The sequence below is a fragment of the Rhopalosiphum maidis genome, chromosome 4, assembly GCF_003676215.2.
Source record: "Rhopalosiphum maidis isolate BTI-1 chromosome 4, ASM367621v3, whole genome shotgun sequence".
NCBI classification, from domain to species: Eukaryota; Metazoa; Arthropoda; class Insecta; order Hemiptera; family Aphididae; genus Rhopalosiphum; species Rhopalosiphum maidis.
In genome coordinates, this window is record NC_040880.1 from 34,070,960 (window position 1) to 34,097,194 (window position 26,235).

Sequence of the window (26,235 nt, forward strand, 5' to 3'; positions counted from 1 at the left end):
AAGCATAATTAAATATATATATACATCTATAATAGGTAATATAGTTCATTTTATTTCAGAAATATTCTATTTATATGATTTCTTATTAAGATATTATTTCTACATTATAAAATAATAAAACATATATATTTTGTAATAAAAGGCAGTTTTGCATAATACAGTTCATTAATATTAATAACTTACTATTAATTTTTTGTCATCAATTTTTTACAATTAGTTTAAGCTCGTAAAGAATTAATTTAAACCTTAACAATTAATGTTATAAAATAATAAAATAATAAAAAGTAAATATTAAATTTAATAGAACTAGAATAAGAATGATATTGTATAATATGGTATTACTTATTCTAATTACTTTTAAGAAATAAAAATGAATAATTTCAATATAAATAAATTCAATGATTTGTGGATATTACAACTTACAACAAAATATTAGATTTTTAACTATTAAGTTGTTTTTGATTACAACATCAATAAAAGCAAAGTTTTTAAAGATAATTATAAGACAACCTTTGATATTGTATTACAAATTACAATTAAGGCATTATCCAAAATTAAAGTTGAATAGTATTATGACTTTTCTCATTTATTTTTTGACAAATTTATAGTTATTACTTATTGGTGATAACTAAATTAGCTATGTTAGGTATATTGTTTAAAAATAATACTATTGTTGACAATATTCTTAAAAACAAATAATATACATATTTGGCATTATACAAAAGAAAACTTAAATATTTTTTTGATAAGCAATAAAGATAATAGAATACTTAACTTAGAATTAATATGCAGTGATTTGGTAATAAATAATACAATGCTAGTGTAATAAAATGCCAATGCATCTAGTTTATAGGATAAAATAAAATAAAAAATATCAACCAAGTACAAATCTTTAAAATGAGATTGCATAAGAAAATGAAAATGAATGGTGTTCATCCCTTACAGTGATGAATCCTGTAACTGTAGCACAGGATGTCCTTAAAACTAAATATTTTAATAATGCAAGTATTTAGCTACAATAAATACAGGCTTACTTAATGGAAATAAAAAATATATAATATTAGGTCTTAAAATTATAATACTTCTTTTATTTTTAACAGCTATTTCATACAGATGTGAGATATTGAAATATTAAAACTAAATAAAGTGTATAAATTTAAATAACTAATATTATTGCAATAATACTCGTTATAAATGGACGGAGTCGGTTTCATACAACAGTCAAAATTGTTTTAACTCACATTTTATCACAATTAAACAAATAAATAATTTAAATTAGTATAGTAGTGTTCATTTAAACAAAAATGAGATTATTAGTTTCATAAAATAACTGCTATCAGATTATGGAAATTGTATAATTTAATACTAAAAGTTACTATCAAAAACATATCCTAATGGTCTAAATTGGAAATATTTTTAGTTTTTAAATAAAAATAAATATCATTTTATCCTTTAGATTCCATGTCAAATTTAGTTTGCGATTCTTTCAAATATTTTCTTTTCTTCACTTGTATATTAGTTTCTACCAAATAAAATGCTCCAGATGCAAGTAAAGCAAAGAAACTTGCAATAGCCACACCAAATGCCCAACCGAAAAAGTTGTTGTCATGGCCAGGCATCCAACCTGGTCGATTAGCAAACAAAGCAAATATTAACACTGCTATTGCAGCACAAACGCCTAAAATAAAATAAAAATACGTTTGTATAGTAAAAAAATATGAATATTTATAGCAATATATAAACATTAAATTTACCAGATACAATCAATGTTATCCCCAACGCAAAAGTTATTTGTATAAAACGTTTTTCATCAGGTGTACAACATAGAAGAAACATTGATGAACCAACAGCTGATACTAATGTTCCTAAGAATGTAATTGTGTAAAAGAACTGAGTTGCCACAATGTAAACTATAAAAAAAAAAATTGAATAATTTAAAATGTCGAGAAACTGTACAACATTAATTTAATTACATGGTAACAAAAATCCTTTGATTTCATCATATCCCTTAGTGAAAGGGTCAAAAATCCAGTGGCATCCAACAAAAAACCTTCGCTCTGCCGGGTCATTAGGATCTGGTAGTGAGCGAAAACAATGAGTCCACAGTCCAAAACTTTCTAATTTTGCCCCTAAATTTAAGTTTAAAAAATATGATATGATGAAACATTAAAAATTATTTTTTAAAAAAATATGTATAAATACCCGTGATTCTTCCATCACTGACTAACCAACTGGTTGAAAAAAATGAAATGAACACAAACACTAAAGCCAAAACGTACAAGCCAAGGGCTACGTTACCTGCCAAACTACGCTTTTTCATTCTACAAAAATAAACATTTAAGTCAAGACAATATAAAAAAATAAAACAAATAACAACTATAATATCAATGATTCACAGAATTATTATTATCATCAAACATATACTTTTAATAATCATAAATATTCAAATATGTTTTGTCAATTAGATTATAAATTCTATGAAAAGTTTAAATTAGTAATTTAATTAATTTTATTAGTATTATTAAAAATGTATTAAATTAAATCATCAGTTTAAATGTTAAGTCATCTATTATATATTTTAAAGATATTACTCTCATTAAAAGCATTTATTATTAGAAATTATTACTATTATACATTTAATTAAATTTACTTTTTATTTCTTAATCAGTAAATAATAACAATAAAATTTAATTTATTTTAATGAAATAATTGTATAAAAATAAAATCATAAATTCTATACTTTGTACACACACATACACATATATATAATATATAACTAATCAAGGGATTTAAAAAAATATTTTTTCTTTGGAAAGTTCGAAATTACAGTTGTAAGTATTTCCCAGTACAAGAGAGAAGAATTAAATTAAAATTGTAAATCAAAGAAGTAACTGCTGTAATATTGAATGTTTAGTAAATAGTTATTTATTATCCAACTTTTTATGATAAATTAAGATATTAACTATTAAGGTATAAGGCAAAATAGCTTATTATAATTATATCTAAATAAATTAAATGAATTTTAAACAAATTATTAAGTTTTTTAGAAGTAGTAAAAAATTAATATTTGAGTTAATTATCATAAATTATTAAGTACATAAAATATCGATTATATAATTAATTTTTAACTTTGCTAGTAAACTTACCTATGATAGTGTGATACTAAAATAGTAAAATCATATAAATATAATACATCATGAGTATTAAAATACCATGTTATTATAGTCAGTACATGCAATAAGCTATTAAATAAAGTAACTGTTCTACTATTTATGCTTGAAAAACACTAAGTTCTAACTATAGACAGTATCCTTAGGTATTTAATTTAACTAAGTATTTGCATGGAAAAGTTATATAATAAGAGTTAAGATTATGTTTATTAATTAAAAACAAGATATATTTCCAAAACAACAGGTGAATAATGTTATTAGTCAATGGTCATTTTTTGTAATGTACCTTAAATAGTATATAAAGAATAACAACATGATTTATTGATATGTTATACTAATGATTAAATTAACAGTAAATTATAAACAGCAAAAGGAACATCAGTGAATCTAAAGTGTACTTTGGCTAAATCATAGCATAGGTGCAGTTGAAAACAAGGACATACCTATAAAGTCTTATTACTTAAGACATTAAGCAATAACAATAAACATGATAAGTACATGTTTTATGGTTATGGTTATAATTTAACAATTATGCCATAGGTGTACCTCAGGTCATTGTCGGAAACTGTCGACCCTGGCATTGTGCTGGTAAGCGACGTACGATGAGAGTTAATCAAAAACTGTTAATGGCATGCCACACGTACAACACAAGACAAACCTAAATTAGTGCGAAAAGCAATTTTAATGTTTTATTTTTTTAGTATTTCAAGTCAATCTTAAAATACACAAACATTAAATACAGATTAAATGAATCATTCATCATTTATGTTACGTCAACAACAACAAAATCAAATAAAGACGACGTTAAATGAATACCTACGCGAATTATCAGGACAACGTTTACGGTGAAAACTTGAAAAATCTGGACGAATTACTGATACGATAAAGAAAAACCGGTCTCGTCGTGGAAAAATAGGTGTAGTTGCGGTCTCACATCACTCGGGACGACAAACGTACGTGCAGATAAACACGAGTACGTGACGATTAATAACACAAAAACAGTAAACACACTTCGCGATCTGGATGGACCATTAAAAAAGAGGGAAAATAGTTGAAAAAATGATTGGAAAAATAAAAAAAATACGGGCGGACGGACGGTAGTCGTTGCACACCAACAAGACGGCACGTTGGCTCTTCGGAATTTGGCGTTTTCAATGGTTTTGTTTGTTTGTTATATTATCTGGAAAACGACGGACAGAGATACGATCCACGTCCAGGAGGAGAGGGGACGACACGCCCTAGGTCGCGCATGGCGGGGCGCGCCTATTCAAACGGCGACGGCGACGGTTTCGGTTTCAGTCGTTTTTTCGCGTATTTTACTAACTCGCTCTCCGCCACCACCGCCACATCTACGGCCTACTGGTACACATATTTTTATGCTTGAAACCGAAATATAGGTACACATACGTAGTTGTTCATCCAGAGTAAGTATACTTACGTTATGCTAATCGAGTGATCACGACGACGGTCGTCGCATAATAATTATTATATTGCGGCGGCGACGACGACGATGACGACGTAGGTAGCAACTACGAATCGTGTTTTGTGATCCGATGATTTTGAAACCGCAACATCACTGCTGGGCCTATAATATTACTATACGTCTATCTTTACAGTATACGCGACGACAATCTATATGCTTAGATATCTATATCCCATATGAGTCAGTTGACACGATTAGAAACGTCTTAAAAAATGATAAATCTCTAATTATAATATATCTGGATGTATTAATTAATATTAAGTATATTAGTATAAGCCCTATATATAACATATTTACATTTACATTTGCCTAATATTTAATCTTCTTTTTAATTTCCTTGTAGTTCGATAATGTTCGCAGACAATATACATACAATTATTACAATTATAAGTTATAACATAATAGGTATACCTAAATACGCAATTAGAAGTCAAATTCGTTTCTACGTTTAAAATCTACAGTAGATATGTAATATTATACCTCTAGCTGAACACAAAAAGTATATAGACATCGGTCATCGGTGTACATATGTATCTATAATATGAGTTTATAGTTTTACGAATGGATCTTGTTGTAATAAAGAAGGTAACGAACGGTTAGAATTAAATTTTATTATACCTTCTTTAACAATTAGGCGATGGTGACTATAAGCATCTAAAATATTAATTAATGGGTATGATGGCCTATAGTACAATTGGACACAAATACATATTTACCAAAATCAAACTTAATTCACAGGACCAAAAAAAAACATTAAATAATAATAATTAAAAATTCGTAAATTAACATAATATATAAACATGTATAATAGGTACAATTCTTAGTAATAATTATTTATAATAATCTGAATAATGTAGGATCCTTATTAACTAAACACATCATTAGATCAGCTAAAGATTATGCGTACCATAAGTATGTTATAAAAAGGAACGATATAGAGAAAATATCATGATCTTGATGAATGAATAGGATAAGAACTCTAAAATTAATTCAGATAGGAGAGAAGGAACATTAATGTATCCATCAACCATCAACTTTCGCAATAATAACAAGTAAGCTGTTCGTCTGTGAAGTTAATGAATTAAGTACAATCTGTTACAATGTGATTATCAGAGTAGATAAATTTAGTTTTTTAAATAAATGTAGCTTATGATAAAAAAAAGTTTCTGAGGTGATTCTAGACGTAAGGAATGTTACCACAAATGAATCTCAAGAATAGATACATATTGCAGTATGGACAGAATAGCCAGTGTAGGTACTGTTTAAAGCGAGGATTTTCAAAGTATGAATCACAAAACCTCAAGTCTTAAACACTTTACAGCACATTTCTTCAATGCAAGAAGAAAAATTAAAATCCGGACAGAATAAAATACTTATAGGTCATTTTTAGTAGTGGCACATCAATACAACAGCTATTAATCAAATACATTATTGTTTATAAAAGATCGGCATCTAGCAAAATACATGGACTTACATTTATGTATGTTAAACTGTAAGGCAATGACATTAAGCTATAAGACAAGAGCGTTCAACTCCACCTAGAGGGTTACACAATCAGCTAAAGCTAATGTATCAATTTTACGGAAAAGTCTTAAACCATTAAAAATCAATCTAAATAATAAAGGTGATAAGTGTTTTCCTTGAGCAAGAACACCTAAAGAGGCATTAATAAGCAACAACTATCATATTGTTCGTCCATTAAAACTTAGTAATAAGAAAGGATTATATTTTTTAGAACCCACTATTTGAAAAGTTTAGATATGTGGTTCTGAATCGAGACAAGTCTGTAGTTTTTTATAAGCTATTCGTCCCCAAATTTGGGTACGGCAATTACTTAACAGAACGTCAGAGCAACTCATTTTTAAAATGGATGGATAAATACAATCATTCTTCCAGGCTTCCAGCGAAAAATATTCTAGCAAAACGGAAAGCAGATGGCAGATAGCATTATATACAAACATCTCAGACAAACCATCTGGGCTGACAAATTGTATAGTTTTTAGTTTAGATACAACCAACTTGATATCATCAATACGATAATAGTTACTTAAAGACCAATTACTTGACAGAGTAAAATATAAAAAAAATATCTCTGAAAGCATGTTAAATGAAGGAAGAGCATAAACTGTGATGAAATAAGAATAGAAGATTGATTCTGTACCACTACTAATTTTACCGTCCAAATAAATCGTACAAGGAATATTATTGCTAAATGCTAGAATTATTTTTACGAACCAAGTCTCAAAAGTATTAATTTTAAGCGTATTTTCAATATGTGATAATTATGATTTATAACATACTTTGCATGTATTCAAACTTATAGCGTACCCGAAGATTGGAGAAAACCCATCATAATAAAATGGAAATAGATGACGAAAGTCACAACCCCCTGGAAAACAACACAACAATTTTGTAAATAATAAGTTGGAATTGGGAGTCAGAATAGGTACCATATAAATTCGACATTTGAATCGTTTGATGTATGCGGTAGATTGGTTAATGATGGAATGATACAAGCCACAAGAGTATACAATAAGCAGAATATAAACTAAAGGTATGTCACATATCATCACAGAGGAAACCCAATCAAAAGTCGTAGATATTGTATTTGTATTAACGCACTTTTGTATCAATTTATATCCAACAAGTCCGAAGTTGGTAATACCAAAAACGTTAATTACAAATTTGAAGTTAGTAATTAGAAATCACTACCTAATTACCTACCTATAGGTACCATGAGCATATCTTTAATTACACTTAATGTTACATGCGTCAATAGCTGTCACGAAAGGCTCTATTACCGGCTTCAACTGCTTCTTTCCAATGGGCCACGGTCACATTGTCGTCATCGTGGAAGTTATACAATATAATGACCTACCTAACTCTATTAAAATTATTCGAGTATATTTTTATGGCTCATGTTAATATATTTTGTACAATAACGTCGTCGATAGACAAACACAGCAATACAGCATCGTCCTCGAACGAGTTTGGTCGGCGAAAAACATAAAAAAACATAAATAACGAAATTATTTAATCGTACGCAGTATACACTTTCCTATAGTACGGTTAACCCAGGTTGCCGGAAGGTCTCCTGGTTTCGAGTATTCGCACCATCACGCGTGGGAACCACAAACGTACGCGACCACGTGAGAACGACTATTCTAACTATTACATTGTACTGCATTGATACATTCTTTGCCGTCGGATGGACAATGGGTTATGGGTGTGCACGTCGAGTTTTTCCAAGGGTAGACGCAAACGACGTCCTGCTGAGTGCGCCCAAGGATTTTTTGATGGTCGTAAGGCATGTTATGTGTTTACCGAAAAACGAATGAAACGTAATAATAACGTCCATAAAAACGATAATATTCCATCAGAAATGAAACATAACACTTCACCAGAGCGGGTTAGGTTAGGTAACGGATAAGTCACATACCCACAGAAAGGAAACCCAATCAAAAGTCGTATTGAGTTTGTATAAAAATATATATGTATATTTGTTTTCAATTCGGTTGATACGTTTTATAAAATATAAATAAATAAATTTTAAAAAAAGCTGTAAAATTAATAATAAAGCAAACGATATGTAACTCTTGGTATGAGGAGTATGACAATCATAATTCTCGAATTTATACATAGAATACTAATCAGTAACAAGGAAAAGCTTAAAATTAAAAAAAATTACATTGTTCAATTTTGAAAAAAAATTCCAACCTATTATTATTTTTACATGGTAAGATTGGTAAGACAATTAAATATCATATCAGATGAATTCTAAGTTTTCTATTTTCTTTTTAATTCAGATCTAGTACTTAATTCACCAGTTTATAACATTAATTAAACATATAATAATTCATAAAACAAAAAAAAAAATGGACGGCATTTATTCATTCATAGAATTACTCTACTAAACAGATGACATTGTTTCATTTTTAAACAATTATAAAATCTAATTGTGAAGAGTATTCAATCAGAACAACTTAAACCTTTATATAAACAATAATTATGCAATCACAGGATAATTTTTTTTACGTATTACAATTTTAGTCCATAACAACTTTAAGGAATATTTAACAAAATAGTATAAAAAATACAGTTACCTAATATCATTGATTATATAGAGTAAAACTATATATAATCAATGCTAATATGAATATAAAAAATGTAAAAGTATTGTTAAACATTTTGCTGCAATTGTGTAGCATTAGTTACTAAAATTAACTTATAATTAAATGGACGGATAATTGTTAATCTAACTACAAAAAATATACATTAATTACCTTATATCAATTTTTTTTATACAAAATTCTCAATTATTATATTTAGTCGTACGAACAATTAAAAATCAATTATTTCTTAAAGAATAATTATTATTAAAATGCGTAGATTTTAAATCAAATACTTGAGATTCTTGTAGTTAAAAGTTGTAAATACTTATCCATAATCAATTGCACATTAAATTCAAAATAAGATCAATAAATAATTTATTACAGTTTGTCAATAATTCTATAAATGACCAAGTAATAAATTGTTTTTAAAAAGCCATTCTTAAGAATAAAAATCCATAAGTGCTCATTCATACTATACTTAATAATATTTGTTATCCAAAACAAATACCAAATGTTTTCTAAGCAAAGTGAATAGTTCGTGCAGACATTTGAAGAAAGTCAACGAGTCTATGTTTAAGAAGTGCTCACCATACATATTCATTAAGAATAAATTAATGAAAAAGTGCAGTTGCTGCTACTGGAGTTTTGAAAATAAAATTTGAAAATTTATATGTCAGTGTGAGACGATTGTTTTAAGTCATCTGCATCATAGTTGTAATTGGCCCTCTGGGTAGCCATTTTTTGACGTTTAATCTTGTGTGCCCGTCCCTCTATTACATATAACACTCCACTGACATAAAGGGCAATAGTTCCTGCGACTGCTACTCCATAGCTCCATCCTATATCATTGTGTTCCCAATGTGGCATCCATACTCTACTATCTCCATCTATTCCAAATATTATGAGAGCAATAGTACTGCATATCGCTAAACAATTTTTATCAAATTATTAGTATGTTATAAATTATAAGAAAACATGACATAATGTTTTACCAGCAGCTATGTAAAGTATTCCAGCTGTAAATAGAATTTGAACATAGCGTTCATAAGCTCTATTTAGATACATATAAAGTGTAGTGTAGAATAAACCACACACTGTTAAGAGAACACAAGCTGAGAACCAAAATTGAGTAGCAATATAAAAACCTAAAAATAACCATTTGTATTAATTTAAAGTATCATAATAAAGTATTAAAAACGTTGATAATGGATAAAAAGTAATAAAAACAAAATCATAAACAAACCTTTGAATAAAATATCATAGATAATATAATATTCTTCTTCAAACACCCACCAACAACTATGGAATCTTGTGTCGTACCAGTGATGAGTGTCCTCAAATTCTTTAAAACATACTACCCACAGACCTATGGATATGAAAACAGTTTAATAATTTTAATTTAATATCTATTAACTTTTTGACTATAGATAATTACTAATTGGTATAAAATATTAGTTAAAACTTGAAACAGTCACTAATTCACTATCCAACAATATTTGGTTAAAATGTAGTTATTTATTAATACAAATAAAAATAAAGAACGAAAATAATTAGTTAATATCACCAAAATGTTTAATGAACCTTAAAATCCACATGTGGATTATTTTAAATAATATTATATTGATATAACCTAATTATCAAATGAAAAAAATGTTTAAGATATTTTTACTTTGTGGATTAGTTTTTTAAAACCCAAGGAAATGCAAATTATTATAATTAAACATAGATAATAGTCAATAGATACTATAGATATGAGAAAATTCAAAATCTAGTTTAAGAGACAAAAATGTGATTAATATAAAAATGTACAGATTTGTATTTTGTTCAAAGCACAGTTTTCTATATAATAACTGTATTTTATTAGTATTTGGAATTTGCTCAATGTATAAAAATATATTGTAAAAAAAATCTTAATACTTCTCATGAGTTTTAACTCCAAAAATTGCTTGAATAAAAAGGCCAGTGACCCCAATGGATACAAACCAGTCTCTCAGAATAAAGGACATAATACATAAAAAGCCATCACTCTAATATTTAAATTTCAAACAATCTCAAAATCACATAATTAAAAACCTTTACAGCTTGTACCTATTTTAATATGGTACAAATCTACAAGAGGCGAAAAATCAAGTACCTACTAATCATTTAAAAACAAAACTGAGATATTTTGAGCGCATTTTTTTTTAAATTCCTAATACAGATGGCGCAATTATAGACACCTGTACTGCGAATATTTCATTTTGTGATAGGAAAATTTCTCTACTCGACGGGAGGGACTGAAAAATATGCAAAAAAACTGTATGAGCACCCCTAATTTGGGCGTGACCGTGCGGGCGAGTCAGCGTGCGCGCGCGCTATACTAACCGATCCTTTCGAATTTCGGGTGCTCTAATTTTCCATCCGTGACCAACCAACTTTTCGTCGTGAACGCCAACAGGACCAAAAACGCTCCCAAAACCGACAGGCCAACGGCCGTCAGACCGTTCCTGGACTTGGCCATAGAAATCACTGGTACATCAAAACGCGAACTGAAATTTCAAGTTTTGAAAAAGACAACAAAACTGGGAGTGTCCTCCAACACGGTCGGTGGCGGTGGCGACGGGGACGGGTACAAACAACAACAGCGGTTATCACACACCGTAATCAACATGTGGCTCAGGGTGGCAAACGTGAATTGCGCGTTTTTCCCGTTCCAACGATAGAAATCCGGTTTTCTAACCGAAGTTTCGCGCGCGTTTTTTTTTTAATTTATGCTAATACAATTTTGCGGCGACATTCCGGACGAGATGAAACGAAAAATCAATGAGAATACACGTTTTTTGCTATTTCCGCGTTTAACCCGACCGGAATAAATTTATTTTAGAGACAAAGGATCGAAATTCAAAATACATCTACTCGATCGACGCGGCGGCAGCGTGCGCATAAACAATCACGGGCGACAGATACACGAGACACGTCGAAAAACAGCGCGCGCAAAAAACGACCACGCGATGACGACAATGAGGGGCAAGTCCAGTGGGTGGGGAGGCAGAGTACCAGAACACCAGCAGACTACCACAGTCATAGTGGACAGACGGGCATGATCGTTTTTTTTTTGCCGTAGAAACTGGTTATGGAACGACTGTTAATACTTAATACGCTATTGCCTATTACTATATGTACACACGAAACCCGTAAGGATCGTTTGTTGGACGTTAATCGCCGGCGATCCGTTTGCGGTAAGCATGTCTGGTTGAAGGCCAAATGGAAATTAGGAAACCCACCGATGACAATAAAAATTTGCATTTAAGCCTATATAAACTATATATAGTATATACAGAGTGATTCACTGTGCATATTGCTCACCCTTTTTCTTCAATAATGCAGTTATTCAAAATCTGATTTTTGGTCTTTTTAAATTTACTCAATGGTCTTATTTTCAAATTCTTGGGATTTTTTCACAGAGTGTCCTCTAAAGATCCAAGCTTTTATTTTCAAACCTCCTTTTTTACTGTAAATTATTAAGCAAAAAATCTCGATGAATCAAAACCAAAATTTAAACGCGTAGTTTTACAGTAAAAAAGGGGATTTTTATTTAAAAACAAAATTTTGAATCACCACGAATACATTCCATAAGTCACATTTAAAAACACAAGGTTTTGAAATTAATATCTTTAGATATATTTAAAAATCCCAAAAATCAAAACTCGAATAAATTTATTACTTAGGATTAGGAAATAAAGGTTATATTAGGAATATTAAAAATATTAATATATTGTATGAATTATTATAAATTAAGAGGTATAAAATATTTATTTCTTTTATACTCTTAATAATTTGTGACAATTATGAAGTATTCATATTATATCATCCCCCATAGGCCATAACTCATAATCCATAAAATAGTCCTAGTTACGCCTCTGTAGTGATTCATTCTGTATACGATATTATTATATATTTATAAATTTTAGAACGAGTCGAAGATTATTATATTATTATCATATTTTTATGAATTATGATTATATTTCTATAGGTAAATAGGTTATATTATATAGGTAATGGTAAATACAAGGTGATTCATTTTATGTCTACTCATTAATTCGAAAAGTCTTAACTTTTTTTTAAATATAATTTTATGTCATTGAAAAACAATTTTTTTCGTATAATTATATATATACATTGATATATATTTCATATTTTGAAACAGGAATACTTAAATACTTTAATACATAAAAATTGAATTTCAAATTAATATTTATTAGTTGTTAGTTATTACATGCAATTCACGATTTGCCAACTGATGGACTGATCCAATACAATTTACAATGTTAGGCTCCTAAACCATTAAAATTAAATAAAATAGTATAATTTTTAAACATAATTATTTAAATTATTTGATATATTAGAACACTATAGATTTTAAATACTTAGGTACACTTAACAACGTAAAATATATTCATTTATATCATAATTAAGCAAACTTAGCAAACTAAAAAATGTACACATTTGTTTAAAAACAATCTATATTTTTGATTTTAATAATACTTTTATGAGACTATTTTTTTCAAGTCAAACTTTATTGAAATGATCACAAGTATTTTCTAGCTTTCTGTTCTGAAAACTCGTCAATAATATCGTCGAAACTCAGGATTAATAAAAAAAATATATTTTTATACCTAGTTCCAAATACAACTAATTTTGTTTACCTGTTGTCGGTGGGAAACTTTTTCGAATGGAACCAGTGCAAATGTTCTACATATCCTTGCATAAATGATAAATATAATTCTGGTTACGTTTAACTTGTAAGTATTTAAAGTTTAGATGAGCATAGAAGTAGATCAATATTTTTTGGGATTCCCGTGTAGGTACTCTAGTACTCTACAGTTTGATATCTACAACACTCATAAAAACTTTAATCTTTATTTAGGTATACTTGTAAGCTATAAAAATTACTAATTACTACCCTGACTTACGATAATATATGCAGCACAAAGTAGGTATATTACCGTCACTGCCGCACATCCACTGCACTGCAAAATGTAAATTGCAATATCATGGTGAATAACATCTAAGCATTCCAAGCATAGTAGGATTCGTTTTTAAACTCACTGTATTTAGCGTGTCGCTTTTGCATTATTTTAGTGTATTAGAGTGTGTATCTGACACTTTTTATAACTAATTAATTACTCGTTCAAAACTCAATTTTATATATTGAATTAGTGCAAAAATATTTTTTTTAGAATATGAAATTAAAAAAATGATAACAATAAAAAAATGCTTGCCAAGTCAAAGATCGGCATATAAACTTTCTTGATTTATTGGGCGGTTTTTATGTTTTTCAGCTTTATAGCTTTGTAGTGAGTTAACGATTGAAGATAAAGTTCTGAAATCTTCACACCACACTTCCTAGCCAATGTGAATCTAACAAGATTCCAAATAACAAAATCTGTTCTCCAGTTTCAGTAATCTACCACGCTAAATGAAAATCTAGCAAAAAATAACTATTTTTTTAACTGTGAAAAATTAAATAATTTTTTTTGAAAATTTTTAATCTCACATTTTGTATTTACTTAACAATCCCTTTTTAATGAGTTATCAACCAACTTTTTAGCTATAATGGTTTTGGAGAAAAGTTAAAAAATATAAATTTTGGGACTTTTCACGCAGACATTTTTGTGGATTCAAATTGTTATACCGCTCGGGTGTGATATCGGATCTCTCTCATTAATATTTTATGTTAAAGCTAGCTTAATTATCCACCTACTCATTACAACTGAGTTATATTTTTATCATTTTCCTAGTTTAACAAAAATACTTAAAGTTTTAAAAATTCAGACTTTTTCATTTCTATTACCATACTTACTTGATTAAAAATAAGAAAGTAAAATTGTAGAAATATAATTATTTTTCAAATTATGAAGGGAAAATATTTTCAAAAAAGTTAAAACTGAATAAAGAATGTAAAGTGTAGGTACACTAAAATTTTAACACTTTGTATATGTGGGGTTATATTTATTATCGTCACGATAACGTGTTATGAAATGATGGAGCTAACTGAAGGTCGTAACCATCGACATCAATTAATTACTGCATATTATTTATAATAAATTCACATATCAATATTAATATATATTATATTTTTGACTGTAATTAACAACCGGGTTCGGCTCGCGACTCTATTAACATGGTCACGGAATTAATTTTTTCACCGCGGATGATTTTTGTTTTTTGATATTTTTAATTTTTTTTTAATCGATGAACTTTTTATGTGCTTAGTTTTACTCTAAGCATGGTTTTAACTTGTAAATAAGCATGTTTACGATACTGTATCTGAACGTCTGAACTTTCGTAGCATATCAAAAAAGCCCCGTTCCAGCTAAATACGTTATTCGTTATTTTTTTTTATTTTTAGTCATTACATTTATCCATGTAACACTTTTTTAGCATATCTATAAGTATATAGCTACAATCTGCATTTAACATTGTCGACGAATGTCATTTGTACCTACATAATTTAAAAAATTAAAAATAATTGTCATTTATCATTTGTATTATAAAATTAAAAAAAATGATTATTAATAATAAATTATTTAAATTATATAAAAATGATAGTTATTTTAAATTTTTATACTATACATTTTTTTAAAAATTATGTAGGTACAAATGACAAAATGACAATTATCGACAATGTTAAATGCAGATTGCAGCTATATACTTATAGCCTATAGATATGCTAAAGAAGTGTTACATAGACAAATGTAATGACTAATGATTATATTTAATTATGTAAATCATAATAAAATAACGAATAATGTATTTAGTTGGCACGGGGGTTTTTTTTCCGGGGCTTTTTTCCGAATACTGATTTGCGTAATCAAAATGTTATCAAAGTGGTATACGTCTACACACCGTTACCATACCATACCGTATTATGTATATTACTTACCATTATAATTATCCAATATATAGACAATATTAAATACACATACACAAATTATAATAGGTATAGAATAGAAAAATAGTAAATTGTTCGGACTGGCTACAAAAAAGTTAGGATCGTGATAATAATAAAATGATAACGACTAACGGGCTGGGACGAAAATACGAAACGAAATATAGAGCAGCGAACAGCGCCCCGTCACGACATACGGACTACGGAGTACCTACGTACAACGTACTGCCGGGTTCCATGTATAGTAGTTGTAATATTATAACTATATTACAGAGCGGCGTTCGGCGAGAGTAAAAAGTTCTAACTTCCCAACAACGTTAGCGGTGTGGTGATGGGCGTGTGATTCTCGCGAATATAAATAGGACGGGCAGAATAGTAACAGTTCTAAATAATTTTGATTACCAATACGGATCAATCAATGTCTTCGTGGAGTTCGTAATTCCTTTTTTCTTCACAGTACCTATATTGGCTTTTATTTATACTTATTTATTTATTTCGTTGTCCGAGTGTATTGGAAGTGCGTCGTCAATAATCGAAATAATAACATGTCCAAATATACGCCCGTGACTCATGTCATATTCGACATGGACGGATTGCTTTTAGGCAAGTAACCTATCTATCTATATTAATTTCAATTGTATGAGCGAATGTAAAAATGTTTTTGTGCGTCCTCGTGTCGTCCTAAAAGTTAAATAGCAATGCATAAAAAAATAATGTTATCTATTTCACTTTTCAGATACGGAAAAGGTATACTTGTCCAGTATTACTGAAGTACTGAAAAATCATGGCAAGGACTACCCTAATGACTTACGAGTCAGAGTTATGGGCACGGTACCGATCAACACGGCTACAATCATAATAAAAGAACTGGAAATGGACATAACTCCTGTTGATCTTCTTGCCGAATTCCATGAAAATCAGATTGTCAAAATGGAAAATGTTCCGTTTTTACCAGGTTTGAGTCTATTTTGTAAATGATTTATTGTTTATCAATAATGTAAAGTCTATTTGCAGGAGCTGAAAGGTTAATCGATCATTTATATACCAACAATGTGCCAATAGCTGTGGCTACAAGTAGTGGTAAAGATACTTTTAAAGTGAAAACAGCAAACTACCAACACATTTTTTCAAAATTCCATCACATTGTACTTGGTAGTGCAGATTCAGAAGTTAAACAGGGAAAACCAGCTCCAGATATATTCCTAGTGTGTGCATCACGATTTGACGATAAACCTCTACCACAAAAAGTACACTATTCTTAACCAATATTTTAATATCATGTTTTATTTCATAAAACTCATAAATATTTATATTGATAATTACAGTGTTTAGTATTTGAGGACGCCCCAAATGGTGTTACGGGTGCAAAGTCTGCTGGCATGCAAACCGTTATGGTTCCAGATAAAATAATTCCTAAAGAAATGACTTCTCATGCTACTCAAGTGATATCTTCATTGTTGGACTTTAAGCCTGAAGATTTTGGGCTACCTCCGTTTCCATGACTGTCAAAATTAAAAAATTCATAAAACAAATTGTGTTTAATATTATTATTATTTATTTATTAGTAATCAAAATAGAAATATTAATATTTATTATTTATTATTTGATAAAATTGTATTGTTTCTAATTATTTAAATTGTTGACTTGTGTTTTTAGTGACTTGTATTAAACAGCTGTTTGTTAACAAATCTAGTCTTATCTCTGTAACTGATTAATAAACAATTTGATTATTTTATATTTTGCTTTGAACTTTGAATACATTTGTCTTAAACTTCATACAAAAATGAGTAAGTTGATCTATCATACTGACTAATTGGATTTAGCTTAATAATAGTTAAATACATTTCAGGATTACCCATCAAAATTACTCAAATTGTTAAAAATGTTAGTCGTTCATTTACTACCAAGAAATTACATCCTGTGTCTCATGTCATTTTTGATATGGATGGTGTACTTATAGGTAATTAATCATTTTTTTATCACATACATTTCTTTTTTCAATGATCAATTATTTATTGTTATTATATAAATATAGACACTGAAAAAATACATGAGCAATCTGTAGCAGCAGTGGCATCTAAATTTGGTAAGACCTACAATCTTGATTTACGTTATAGGGTGTTAGGTGCACCAGAATTAGATGGAGCCAAGATGGTAGTGAATGAATTAAATTTGCCAATATCAATTGAAGAATTCTTAAATATGGTTCATGCAATTGAAAATAAAGTTTTACCTAACGTTCCTATACTACCAGGTTTGTAAAATAGATTTCCTATCCACCAAAAAAAAAAAAAATTGTTTATGTTAATTTTTTTGCCTGAGTTCATACCAATTTACTATTTTTAAGCATGACATTATTATTAAACTATTAATTAAAATTATTTCAGGTGTAGATCGGCTTGTGCGTCATCTTAACAAAAACCAAGTACCATTTGCTATAGCTACTAGTAGTACTAAAAAAAGTTTTGACTTGAAAACTTCTCATCATAAATCATTGTTTTCACTTTTTAACCATATCGTCACTGGAGGATCTGATCCAGAGGTAAAAAATGGAAAACCCGCGCCAGATATATTCCTTACATGCGCCTCTAGATTTCCTGATCAACCCCATCCAAATAAGGTATCTACTTTTATATAGTATATTTGTTAATAACTTAGTGTCTTATTAATTTATTGATTATGTTTTCAGTGTTTAGTTTTTGAGGATTCTCCGAATGGGGTACGAGGAGCTAAGGAAGCAGGCATGCAAGCAGTTATGATACCAGATAAATTATTATCAAAAGATTTGTGTACTGAAGCGACTATAGTATTAGGCAGTATAGAAGATTTTGTTCCCGAAGCATTTGGATTACCATCATTTAATTGACTTCTTTACTACTTGTCTATTTTTTCCTTTTGGTTTATTTTTCCTAAAGATAAAACTTATTGTTTTTTGTTCATTAAGTTTAAGCATACAAAAACTGTTTATTATTGTTGACATGTCGACCTATAGTGTAGTTTATTTTAATGTATTACTTATATTAAAGAGTTATTGAATTCAATAGTCTATAAATGATTTTGCTTACCTATACACCAGAACTTACATTGACCCAGCTCTTCTCTAAGTGTTAACTTAGAGAGGAACGATACATAGTATAGTTAACATAAATAATACTTGTACTGAAATAACAAGCAGATAGAAGTTATTATTTTTATAGAAAAATAAATTACTAGTGTAGATTGATTTTTTAAGATGATCATATTATTATATCAATAGAGTCAATATAGTAATTATAATTATAATTATAAATATTTTATTAACAAAATTTTTTTTTACTTAAATTTGACCGAATTTTGGATTAGCGCTTTTGTAGTTATGTATTAGTTGTATTACCTACTACTGTAGTAATACTATTTATTTAACATATTTAAGGTATATACATAACTTCAACTATTAAGTACAAATGATTGAAAATATTTTGATCAACATATTTATGTACCCTGTCCCTCATTATTTACTAATTTAGTGTATTTTATTGATCATACTATTAGTAAATAATAAATATTATATATTCAACAGATTATTCATATAAGTTAACCAATGTATTTATATATTTAGTATATTGCTATTTTGTAAAATATTTTATTCGTGTGTGTTGACTTTGTCTTACAAATGTATAACATAGACAATTTTACGTTCACAAAAATCTGTTGCACTGTTATTTTTAACAGACCTAGCATTATTTTTAGAGTGAATTAAACAATTATACATTTTAAAGGTGAAATATTAACTAAGAAACTTCAGAGGTTTTTTATTAATATTACATAGTTACTAAGCAAGTTATATACATTTTAAAACTGTAAATTCTAAATTGTATGTTTGTAAATTTTAAAATACCTATCATAGTTTGCATTAAAATAAGAATATCAATAAAAATCTTTGAGATGTCTACCCTAAATAATAATTTCAACTTAAAATTATATATTAAGCCAATTCATTCCAATTTTAAAATGGATTATTGTGAATGTATAATTCCTCATGCTGCACATTTGTAAGACAGACTACACGTACAGATATCGGGGTATGACATTTAAGTAAATATGTCGGTAATATAGGTACTAATATGTAATAAATAATAATATAGGCTATTTGCACTATTGCACTACCTATTATAAATACAAAATAGGAACTACAGGTTCATATAGGCCTTGTAAAGTCTAAGCAATCTATTTATTCTACTATAGGAAGGTAAAATTGAACAAATAAAATGTTTATATTAAATTTTGTAAGGTCACGTGTGTTTTGAAAAACACGTAAAATCCATCATCTTGACACCTTAAGTGGCCCAAGTTAAAAATTTCGATACCTAACCAATTTGTAAAAATTAAAATTTGTTATCACAATATCACATGCAGTCTTACTTTCCAACTATGTGTTTTTCTTTTAGGGGTGCAGCCGTGCCGGACTTGTCACCTTAAATTATTTTCCAGATCTAACAGCTTCGACTATAGTTCCAACAATATTTCAGTAGTAAGTATGTTAAATGAACTAGAACTATGTGTGGTACCTAACTTAAAAAAATGCAAAAAATAATTAAAATAAATGTGATTTACTATTTATATATTTTAAGGTGTAATAGCGTGGTTTAACGACTCAAATAAACAAAATGTAGGTAACTATGTAAGGAAAACTAATGGAAATTATAAATTTATAAAGCCTTATGTTTGAGGCCATATGAATAATGAGAATGTTATGATATAATAAAACACGAAAAATCATATACTCATACAAAAAAACTAGAAATCATGAAGTTGGTGTGGATATATTATTTTATTCTTATTTATTCTGTATAAAGTTTGAATAATAATTACGTTTACATATATAATATGTATTTGTAGTGAATACTTACAATTATTTGAAATATTTAGTGTTTAGATAATTTATATTTTTTATGTAAGTATCTATATATAGAGACGTATTTAGAGGGCTTGGGCCCCGAGCGGTAAATACACCTATGACTATTGCTAAAGAAATTTAGGTCGGGAAGGGGGCATTTTTTTTTCTTACCTGGGGCGCAAAATTCCTAAATACATCTATAGGTATATATTATAATATACATAGGTCTTATAAAAATTAAAGAATTTATTATTTTAACTTTTAAGTTTAAGTACCTATATAACTAGTTTAATTTATCTACTAAATAAATATATATATATATATGTTGATTAGTTTGAAGGAGATAACTGATTAACTGAGCGCTGTATTATATACCTATACATATAATATTAAAGTGGACCCGCTTTCGTTTGTGTATTTGATAGTAGAATAAAATCTTATATAATATCTGCTTGGAGTTTTTTAATAACAAGTTAAGAATATTTTTTTCCAAACTATTGTATTAATACTTTAAAAAATTCAATATTTCTCGTCTCTCGATATAAATAATTATTTAATTGGTATTTGATAAATAAATTATGTAAGATATTAAGCTGACAGTGTTGTGTAATTTTCCTCACCACCTTTATTGTTAGACGACATACAAATATATCATCCATGTTATTTATGAGGTATTACACGAGGCGCGTTTTTTTTTATTGTGGTGTCCCCAGTAGGCCTAATCCACATCGTAAGCGAAAACGAGCGAACGCCGACCGACTATAATAGTTGACAAAGATAGTGAGATTAGTAACTGCACTTTCTCGCGTAAAAATGAATCTGATACACCAATATAAGTAATACACAATATATAAGTACTTAATATAAACAAATATAGAATTAAACATTTAATCAGAAGGTGTTAATTGATTTAAATTTATAGTTTTAGGTTTGTCGTAGCACGGCATTCGTCCATTTCCAGCTTACTATAGTGTTGAATTTAAATGCGTGACTTAGGTTCTAAAGAAATAAGTGAGGCTGCAGGTGATGGAGGATTATTGGTCACACCGTATTAAAAGTTCAGGGAGTCAAAACGGGTTAAATTTTTTGGAGGGTACTTATCGGGTTTTGTATTAAAAACCGGGTAAAATGTTATGAGTAATGGGTTTTGTGTTTAAAATCAGGTGTAATTGTTTATGGATTTCGTGTCTGAAATCGGGTATAATTGTTTGTGGGCTAGGGGTGTGAGGTACAAAAGTGGGACAAATTGTTTTAGGGCTATGGGTTTTGCGTTCAAAACCGAGTAATAAATATAGTGGTTTATGGGTTTTGGTGGTTTTGCATTCAAAACCGGGTGCAATAATTGTTTGTGGGTGTCGTTTCCGAAACCGGATACAATTGTTTGCAGGTTACAAGTATGGGATACAAAAGGGATCAAATTGTTTTAGGGCGATGGGTTTTGCGTTCAAAACCAAGTAAAATTGTTTGTGAGTTTCTTGTGTGAAACTGGGTAAAATTGTTTAGTGTGAGTAAGGTGATGTGTAAGTGGGTTTCAGGTGTAGGAGGATAGGGTAATATTTTTTGCGGGTTATCCATTTTTACTCCCTGAATTAATAATGTGATGAAACTGGAATATAGGAATTATGAATTATACATCTTGATATGATAATAATAATTATTAAAATGTAAAAATGTTCGATTATAAATTAGCATAATAAAAAAGTAATTACGTAATATAGAAGATGATAGTTATAGAAAATGGTTACTATTATTTAAATTCAACACTTTTCTAATTCTAAAACTATACTTAATATATAAATATATGTTATTTAATAATAGGTATAGGTACTACTCTATAATATATAAATCAATAATAAATATAACTGTCTATGATATAATTATATTATATTATAAATATTTAGATTAGACAGAGATCTGAACTATTAAAATTAGATTACTCTAGGGTTTTCTTAGTATATAATAGTACAATTGAAATAAATAAATATTACTCACAAAGTCACAAAATGATGTATAACTATTTTACGGAGCGCAGACTGGTCAGCTGATCCTCCTGATGCTATTTATCACTATAAATAATATTTTAAGACAACTCACGCACAGGATAATAAAGTATAAAAATATTATAATAATTATTTTACAAATACAAAGGTTAATAATAATAATAATTATAATAATTGGGTACACCGTATACGGCGTACACCTTATAAAAATACAATCAATTCCGTGGCGTTTTGCACACATAATATGAATGCATTAAAATAATAATAAAAATATAAAAAAATTATAACTATAAACCAATCATAAAATATAATTTAGTTCATTAATGCAGAAATTTAGAAATAAATGGTGTTTTACAAACTTCAACACTTTACTGTTTATAAAATATTGAAAAAACGGATAATGTGTATGTGTGTGTGTTGCCGGCCGGCGATAGTCAATGTGTTGGATGATTAAGTATTGAGTGATGATACGTAAGGGGACAACAATTTTAATAAAATAATAATAATAATATTATAATAGGTAGGCGATACAAATAATATACATACGGAATAATATGCGCCACGGACAATTTTTATTCCGATCTACTAAATCGCCGAAATCCTCTGTTCGTATAAATGTATTAAATAAGTATAAAGCAATTAAAACACCTATATATTAAATAATATATATTACAACTATTATACAATAAATACTAGAAATGGTTTAATAAGTCTATATACCTATACTTAAACATATTATATTTACAAAATACATAAAATTATCTTACTTACCTAGTCTAACTAGGTATCTAGTTTAACTTAGCTGTGTTGACCAAGACTCGTGGCCGGATTGGACAAATTCGATCCACCGAGTATTAATAATATTAATAACCTGCAATAACCATGTACGTACTAGGGTCCGTGCAAATCTAACATTTAGTCACCATTTTTTCAACTTTTAATTATTAACACATTTTCGGTCATCGAGCTCCTCGTAACTTGAATTGCCCAAAATTCTCGGGATCCATCGAGTTTTACTCGGTAAATATTTCCGAGATAATATGGCCCTGTTAAGACTTACATAAAAGTAATTACTTACCTTCACGTGGACTCGCAATAATTTTTCTATAGTGTACGTTAACCGTTACGTAACATTGGAGGAAGTACATAACACACTATTCCATGTTTGTGTTTTGAAGAATAGCAACCTTTTTTAATTTAGAATTACATTCATCCTTGTCGTATGCATCTATGAAGCTAAAACGGTGTAATGATTTATATTTAAAATAAAAAGAACAAAATATCATTATACTTAAACAAAAAAAAACATTGACGATTAAAAAAAGTTACGGAAAACTTTTAGAAATTACAAATAAGAATGGTAATCGAAGAAAGAAAAATATTATTTATGAAAATAAAAATTGGTGTGTATTATTTAAATGTTTCTGAACGACAAACAGTTTAAAGACATAGAGTTTATTAGTTTCTCGTACGCTCGTTAAAAGCAAATTAATAACAAACATTATTCAGCCAACATATTATTATATTACCATTTATTACAATATGAAATATAAATAAATAGCTTACGTTTTATATTATGATTGCAGCCAGCACACGATAATAATAAATAATACTATTACTATTAAAGTACTAAAAAGTAGCCTTAGGACCAATGGTGCATGATAAATACAAATTCGTAAAACCTAAAATCGTAGATTAATTTTGCTTGTGTATCAAATGTATTCCAATTGTTGTTTCATTATTTAAATACCTACGTAAAAAATGTGAAATTATTATCATACTCGAATACTTCACTGCATGTTTACTACCAGTTTTAATTTTCTTTTGAGTTTTCTTAGATCACAATACTATTTTTACAATCTGAGTGGGAACGATGAATGTATTGATTTTATCATGATGTGTTTGTGTGTGTGTACACAATAAGTTGTGGATAAAATGCTTTGATGTTCAAAAATGGTGATGGTTTTGGAGAGATCAAACTTATAAATTCTCAGTACTTATTTTTATAATTGGTAAAACAGACAAAAATATTTTAGAAAAAATGTAAATTATCATAATAAGTATAATAAGTTTTATATACATATAATCAATTATAATATTTTCTTATAAACGTTTAAGCAACCTAAATTAGAGTTTTGTCAAAATCGGAAAAATATCAAACTAATTTATATTTAGAAATGCATAGAAACTTTTCTTTTTATATCTAAGTTTTAAAAATTAAATACAAAATTCTTCATAACTTTATAAGTAATTCATAAAACGAAACCATAAAATCTAAAAAATGTATAACGACAATTATTTTTTATAGAAATTTAAAGTTTGAATTCAGATCATTTTATTTATTAAAAGATAAATAACGATGTTATTATTTTGCTATAATTAAAAAACATTATTCTTGGGAACATAAATCTGTTACGTACCTATTTATATTATGAATTTTACTATACGCAATAACATTTTTGACTTGCTTTAAATTATTTATTTATAGGCACCAAGTATTTATTCTTTACTGTCTTACAGTACTTACAGAAAGGTGTAATTAATTGTTTGTGTTAAATAAGTTGATATAATATGGTATAATCGTATAAATTTATTATGTCATTATAATAATTAAATATTATATTAATATAATAAATGCAATATTTTTGCATAAAATTATACCAAGTTTTGTATTACCAACCAACCTATTATAATACTAAAAGTATGACTTACTAAATAAACGACTTTACTAGCTATTTATAACTAATATATAATTGAATTAAAATGTAACATTAAATTTAAATCTATAATAGTGACCCACATTTAATGTACAGCGGAACAGTACTTACTTATCTACCTTTAGATGATGTTGCGCCGATTTTCCATTCAAGAAATCTTAAACTTCTTTAATGAATTGTATACATTTACATGTATGTAGGTATAACACAAACAATAATCAAAAATAAGCAAATCAAACAATAATATTATTATGATCACACGGCGTATTATACAGGCAATTCAGCTACACCATTGAAGTGAAATGAATTCTTACAATATCATTCTAATGTAAAACTTGTTAGCAAAATGTATATTTAAACATTTATGGTGTTCTCAATTCAAAAAATTAAATATTAATATATTCATGATACTATGATACGTCAATACATATATAAGTTTTTATTTGATTAGGTAGGTAACGATAAAAGTATAGTTATTTAAATTTATTTTAATATTTTTTAATCCATTATGGATTGTAAGTATAATCAATTGTATAATATAATATATACACTGAGACTATAGACAAAGCCATTTATTATTTATTATATTATTACCATATAGGTATGCATACACATCGTGTAGTACTGTAGTATACATTACTCTTTATAAAAGTTCAGTTGAACGTATTAAATATTACTTGAAGAATACTTGTATTATTTAGCCATCACAGTGTATGCCGTATATAGCCGATCAACTACCTTAACTCAACGACTCATCTAAAAACTATTAGCTAAAAATGATCTAACATTGTTTTTAATTTAATCTGCAATAATTGTTTATAATGTTGATGTTTATACATCTGGGTAAAATGCTGTACAATATAAGATGTTGAGTGTACCTTGTCAATAAGTAAAATTATACTGTAATGTATGTGTTAAATCTTAAATTTGAATACTATGACTCACA

General features: G+C 28.2%; 4 protein-coding genes across 10 annotated transcripts; 2 read left to right on the plus strand and 2 right to left on the minus strand.

Moving 5' to 3' along the window:
- Window positions 1–577: 577 nt before the first annotated feature.
- LOC113549875 lies at window positions 578–4,351 on the minus strand. Of its 5 annotated transcripts, none has more exons than XM_026951365.1 (6): window positions 3,987–4,351; window positions 3,717–3,828; window positions 2,203–2,321; window positions 1,974–2,129; window positions 1,755–1,910; window positions 578–1,678 (listed from the first exon to the last, which is right to left on the minus strand). In XM_026951365.1, exons 2-6 carry the CDS (start codon window positions 3,749–3,751, stop codon window positions 1,446–1,448), a joined length of 699 nt encoding a protein of 232 aa, XP_026807166.1. In that variant the 5' UTR covers window positions 3,752–3,828; window positions 3,987–4,351; the 3' UTR covers window positions 578–1,445. The 5 variants fall into 5 exon arrangements, with proteins under 5 accessions (XP_026807166.1, XP_026807168.1, XP_026807170.1 ...); XM_026951364.1 differs by having other exon boundaries at window positions 579–1,678; window positions 3,991–4,351; XM_026951367.1 differs by lacking the exon at window positions 3,717–3,828.
- A 3,777-nt stretch (window positions 4,352–8,128) lies between these two features.
- On the minus strand, window positions 8,129–11,700 carry LOC113549877. The gene is made up of 4 exons (XM_026951371.1): window positions 11,130–11,700; window positions 10,009–10,131; window positions 9,758–9,910; window positions 8,129–9,691 (listed from the first exon to the last, which is right to left on the minus strand). Exons 1-4 carry the CDS (start codon window positions 11,263–11,265, stop codon window positions 9,432–9,434), a joined length of 672 nt encoding a protein of 223 aa, XP_026807172.1. The 5' UTR covers window positions 11,266–11,700; the 3' UTR covers window positions 8,129–9,431.
- Window positions 11,701–15,864: 4,164 nt separating this feature from the next.
- LOC113549876 (probable pseudouridine-5'-phosphatase) lies at window positions 15,865–17,431 on the plus strand. Its single transcript, XM_026951370.1, has 4 exons — window positions 15,865–16,299; window positions 16,433–16,651; window positions 16,711–16,943; window positions 17,022–17,431. The coding sequence occupies exons 1-4, from the start codon at window positions 16,242–16,244 to the stop codon at window positions 17,196–17,198; spliced, it is 687 nt and encodes a 228-aa protein (XP_026807171.1). The 5' UTR covers window positions 15,865–16,241; the 3' UTR covers window positions 17,199–17,431.
- On the plus strand, window positions 17,345–18,720 carry LOC113549873 (pseudouridine-5'-phosphatase-like). 3 transcript variants are annotated; one of them, XM_026951360.1, is made up of 5 exons: window positions 17,345–17,483; window positions 17,546–17,656; window positions 17,732–17,950; window positions 18,084–18,316; window positions 18,386–18,713. In XM_026951360.1, exons 1-5 carry the CDS (start codon window positions 17,480–17,482, stop codon window positions 18,560–18,562), a joined length of 744 nt encoding a protein of 247 aa, XP_026807161.1. In that variant the 5' UTR covers window positions 17,345–17,479; the 3' UTR covers window positions 18,563–18,713. The 3 variants fall into 3 exon arrangements, with proteins under 3 accessions (XP_026807161.1, XP_026807164.1, XP_026807160.1); XM_026951363.1 differs by having other exon boundaries at window positions 17,414–17,483; window positions 17,531–17,656; window positions 17,732–17,782; window positions 18,386–18,720; XM_026951359.1 differs by having other exon boundaries at window positions 17,414–17,483; window positions 17,531–17,656.
- The last annotated feature ends 7,515 nt before the right edge of the window (window positions 18,721–26,235 follow it).

Coding starts and splice junctions, on each gene's coding strand:
- LOC113549875 (XM_026951365.1), bottom strand. CDS start 3,751: ATGCCAGGGTCGACAGTTTCCGACAATGACCTGAG. Junction 2,322..3,716: donor GTTTCCGACAATGACCTGAG/GTACACCTATGG, acceptor TTATTTTTGTAG/AATGAAAAAGCGTAGTTTGG. Junction 1,911..1,973: donor CAAAGGATTTTTGTTACCAT/GTAATTAAATTA, acceptor TTTTTTTTATAG/TTTACATTGTGGCAACTCAG.
- LOC113549877 (XM_026951371.1), bottom strand. CDS start 11,265: ATGGCCAAGTCCAGGAACGGTCTGACGGCCGTTGGCCTGTCGGTTTTG. Junction 10,132..11,129: donor CCCGAAATTCGAAAGGATCG/GTTAGTATAGCG, acceptor TCATATCCATAG/GTCTGTGGGTAGTATGTTTT. Junction 9,911..10,008: donor CTATGATATTTTATTCAAAG/GTTTGTTTATGA, acceptor GGTTATTTTTAG/GTTTTTATATTGCTACTCAA.
- LOC113549876 (XM_026951370.1), top strand. CDS start 16,242: ATGTCCAAATATACGCCCGTGACTCATGTCATATTCGACATGGACGGA. Junction 16,652..16,710: donor AAATGTTCCGTTTTTACCAG/GTTTGAGTCTAT, acceptor GTCTATTTGCAG/GAGCTGAAAGGTTAATCGAT. Junction 16,944..17,021: donor ATAAACCTCTACCACAAAAA/GTACACTATTCT, acceptor TGATAATTACAG/TGTTTAGTATTTGAGGACGC.
- LOC113549873 (XM_026951359.1), top strand. Junction 17,951..18,083: donor TAACGTTCCTATACTACCAG/GTTTGTAAAATA, acceptor AAATTATTTCAG/GTGTAGATCGGCTTGTGCGT. Junction 18,317..18,385: donor ATCAACCCCATCCAAATAAG/GTATCTACTTTT, acceptor TTATGTTTTCAG/TGTTTAGTTTTTGAGGATTC.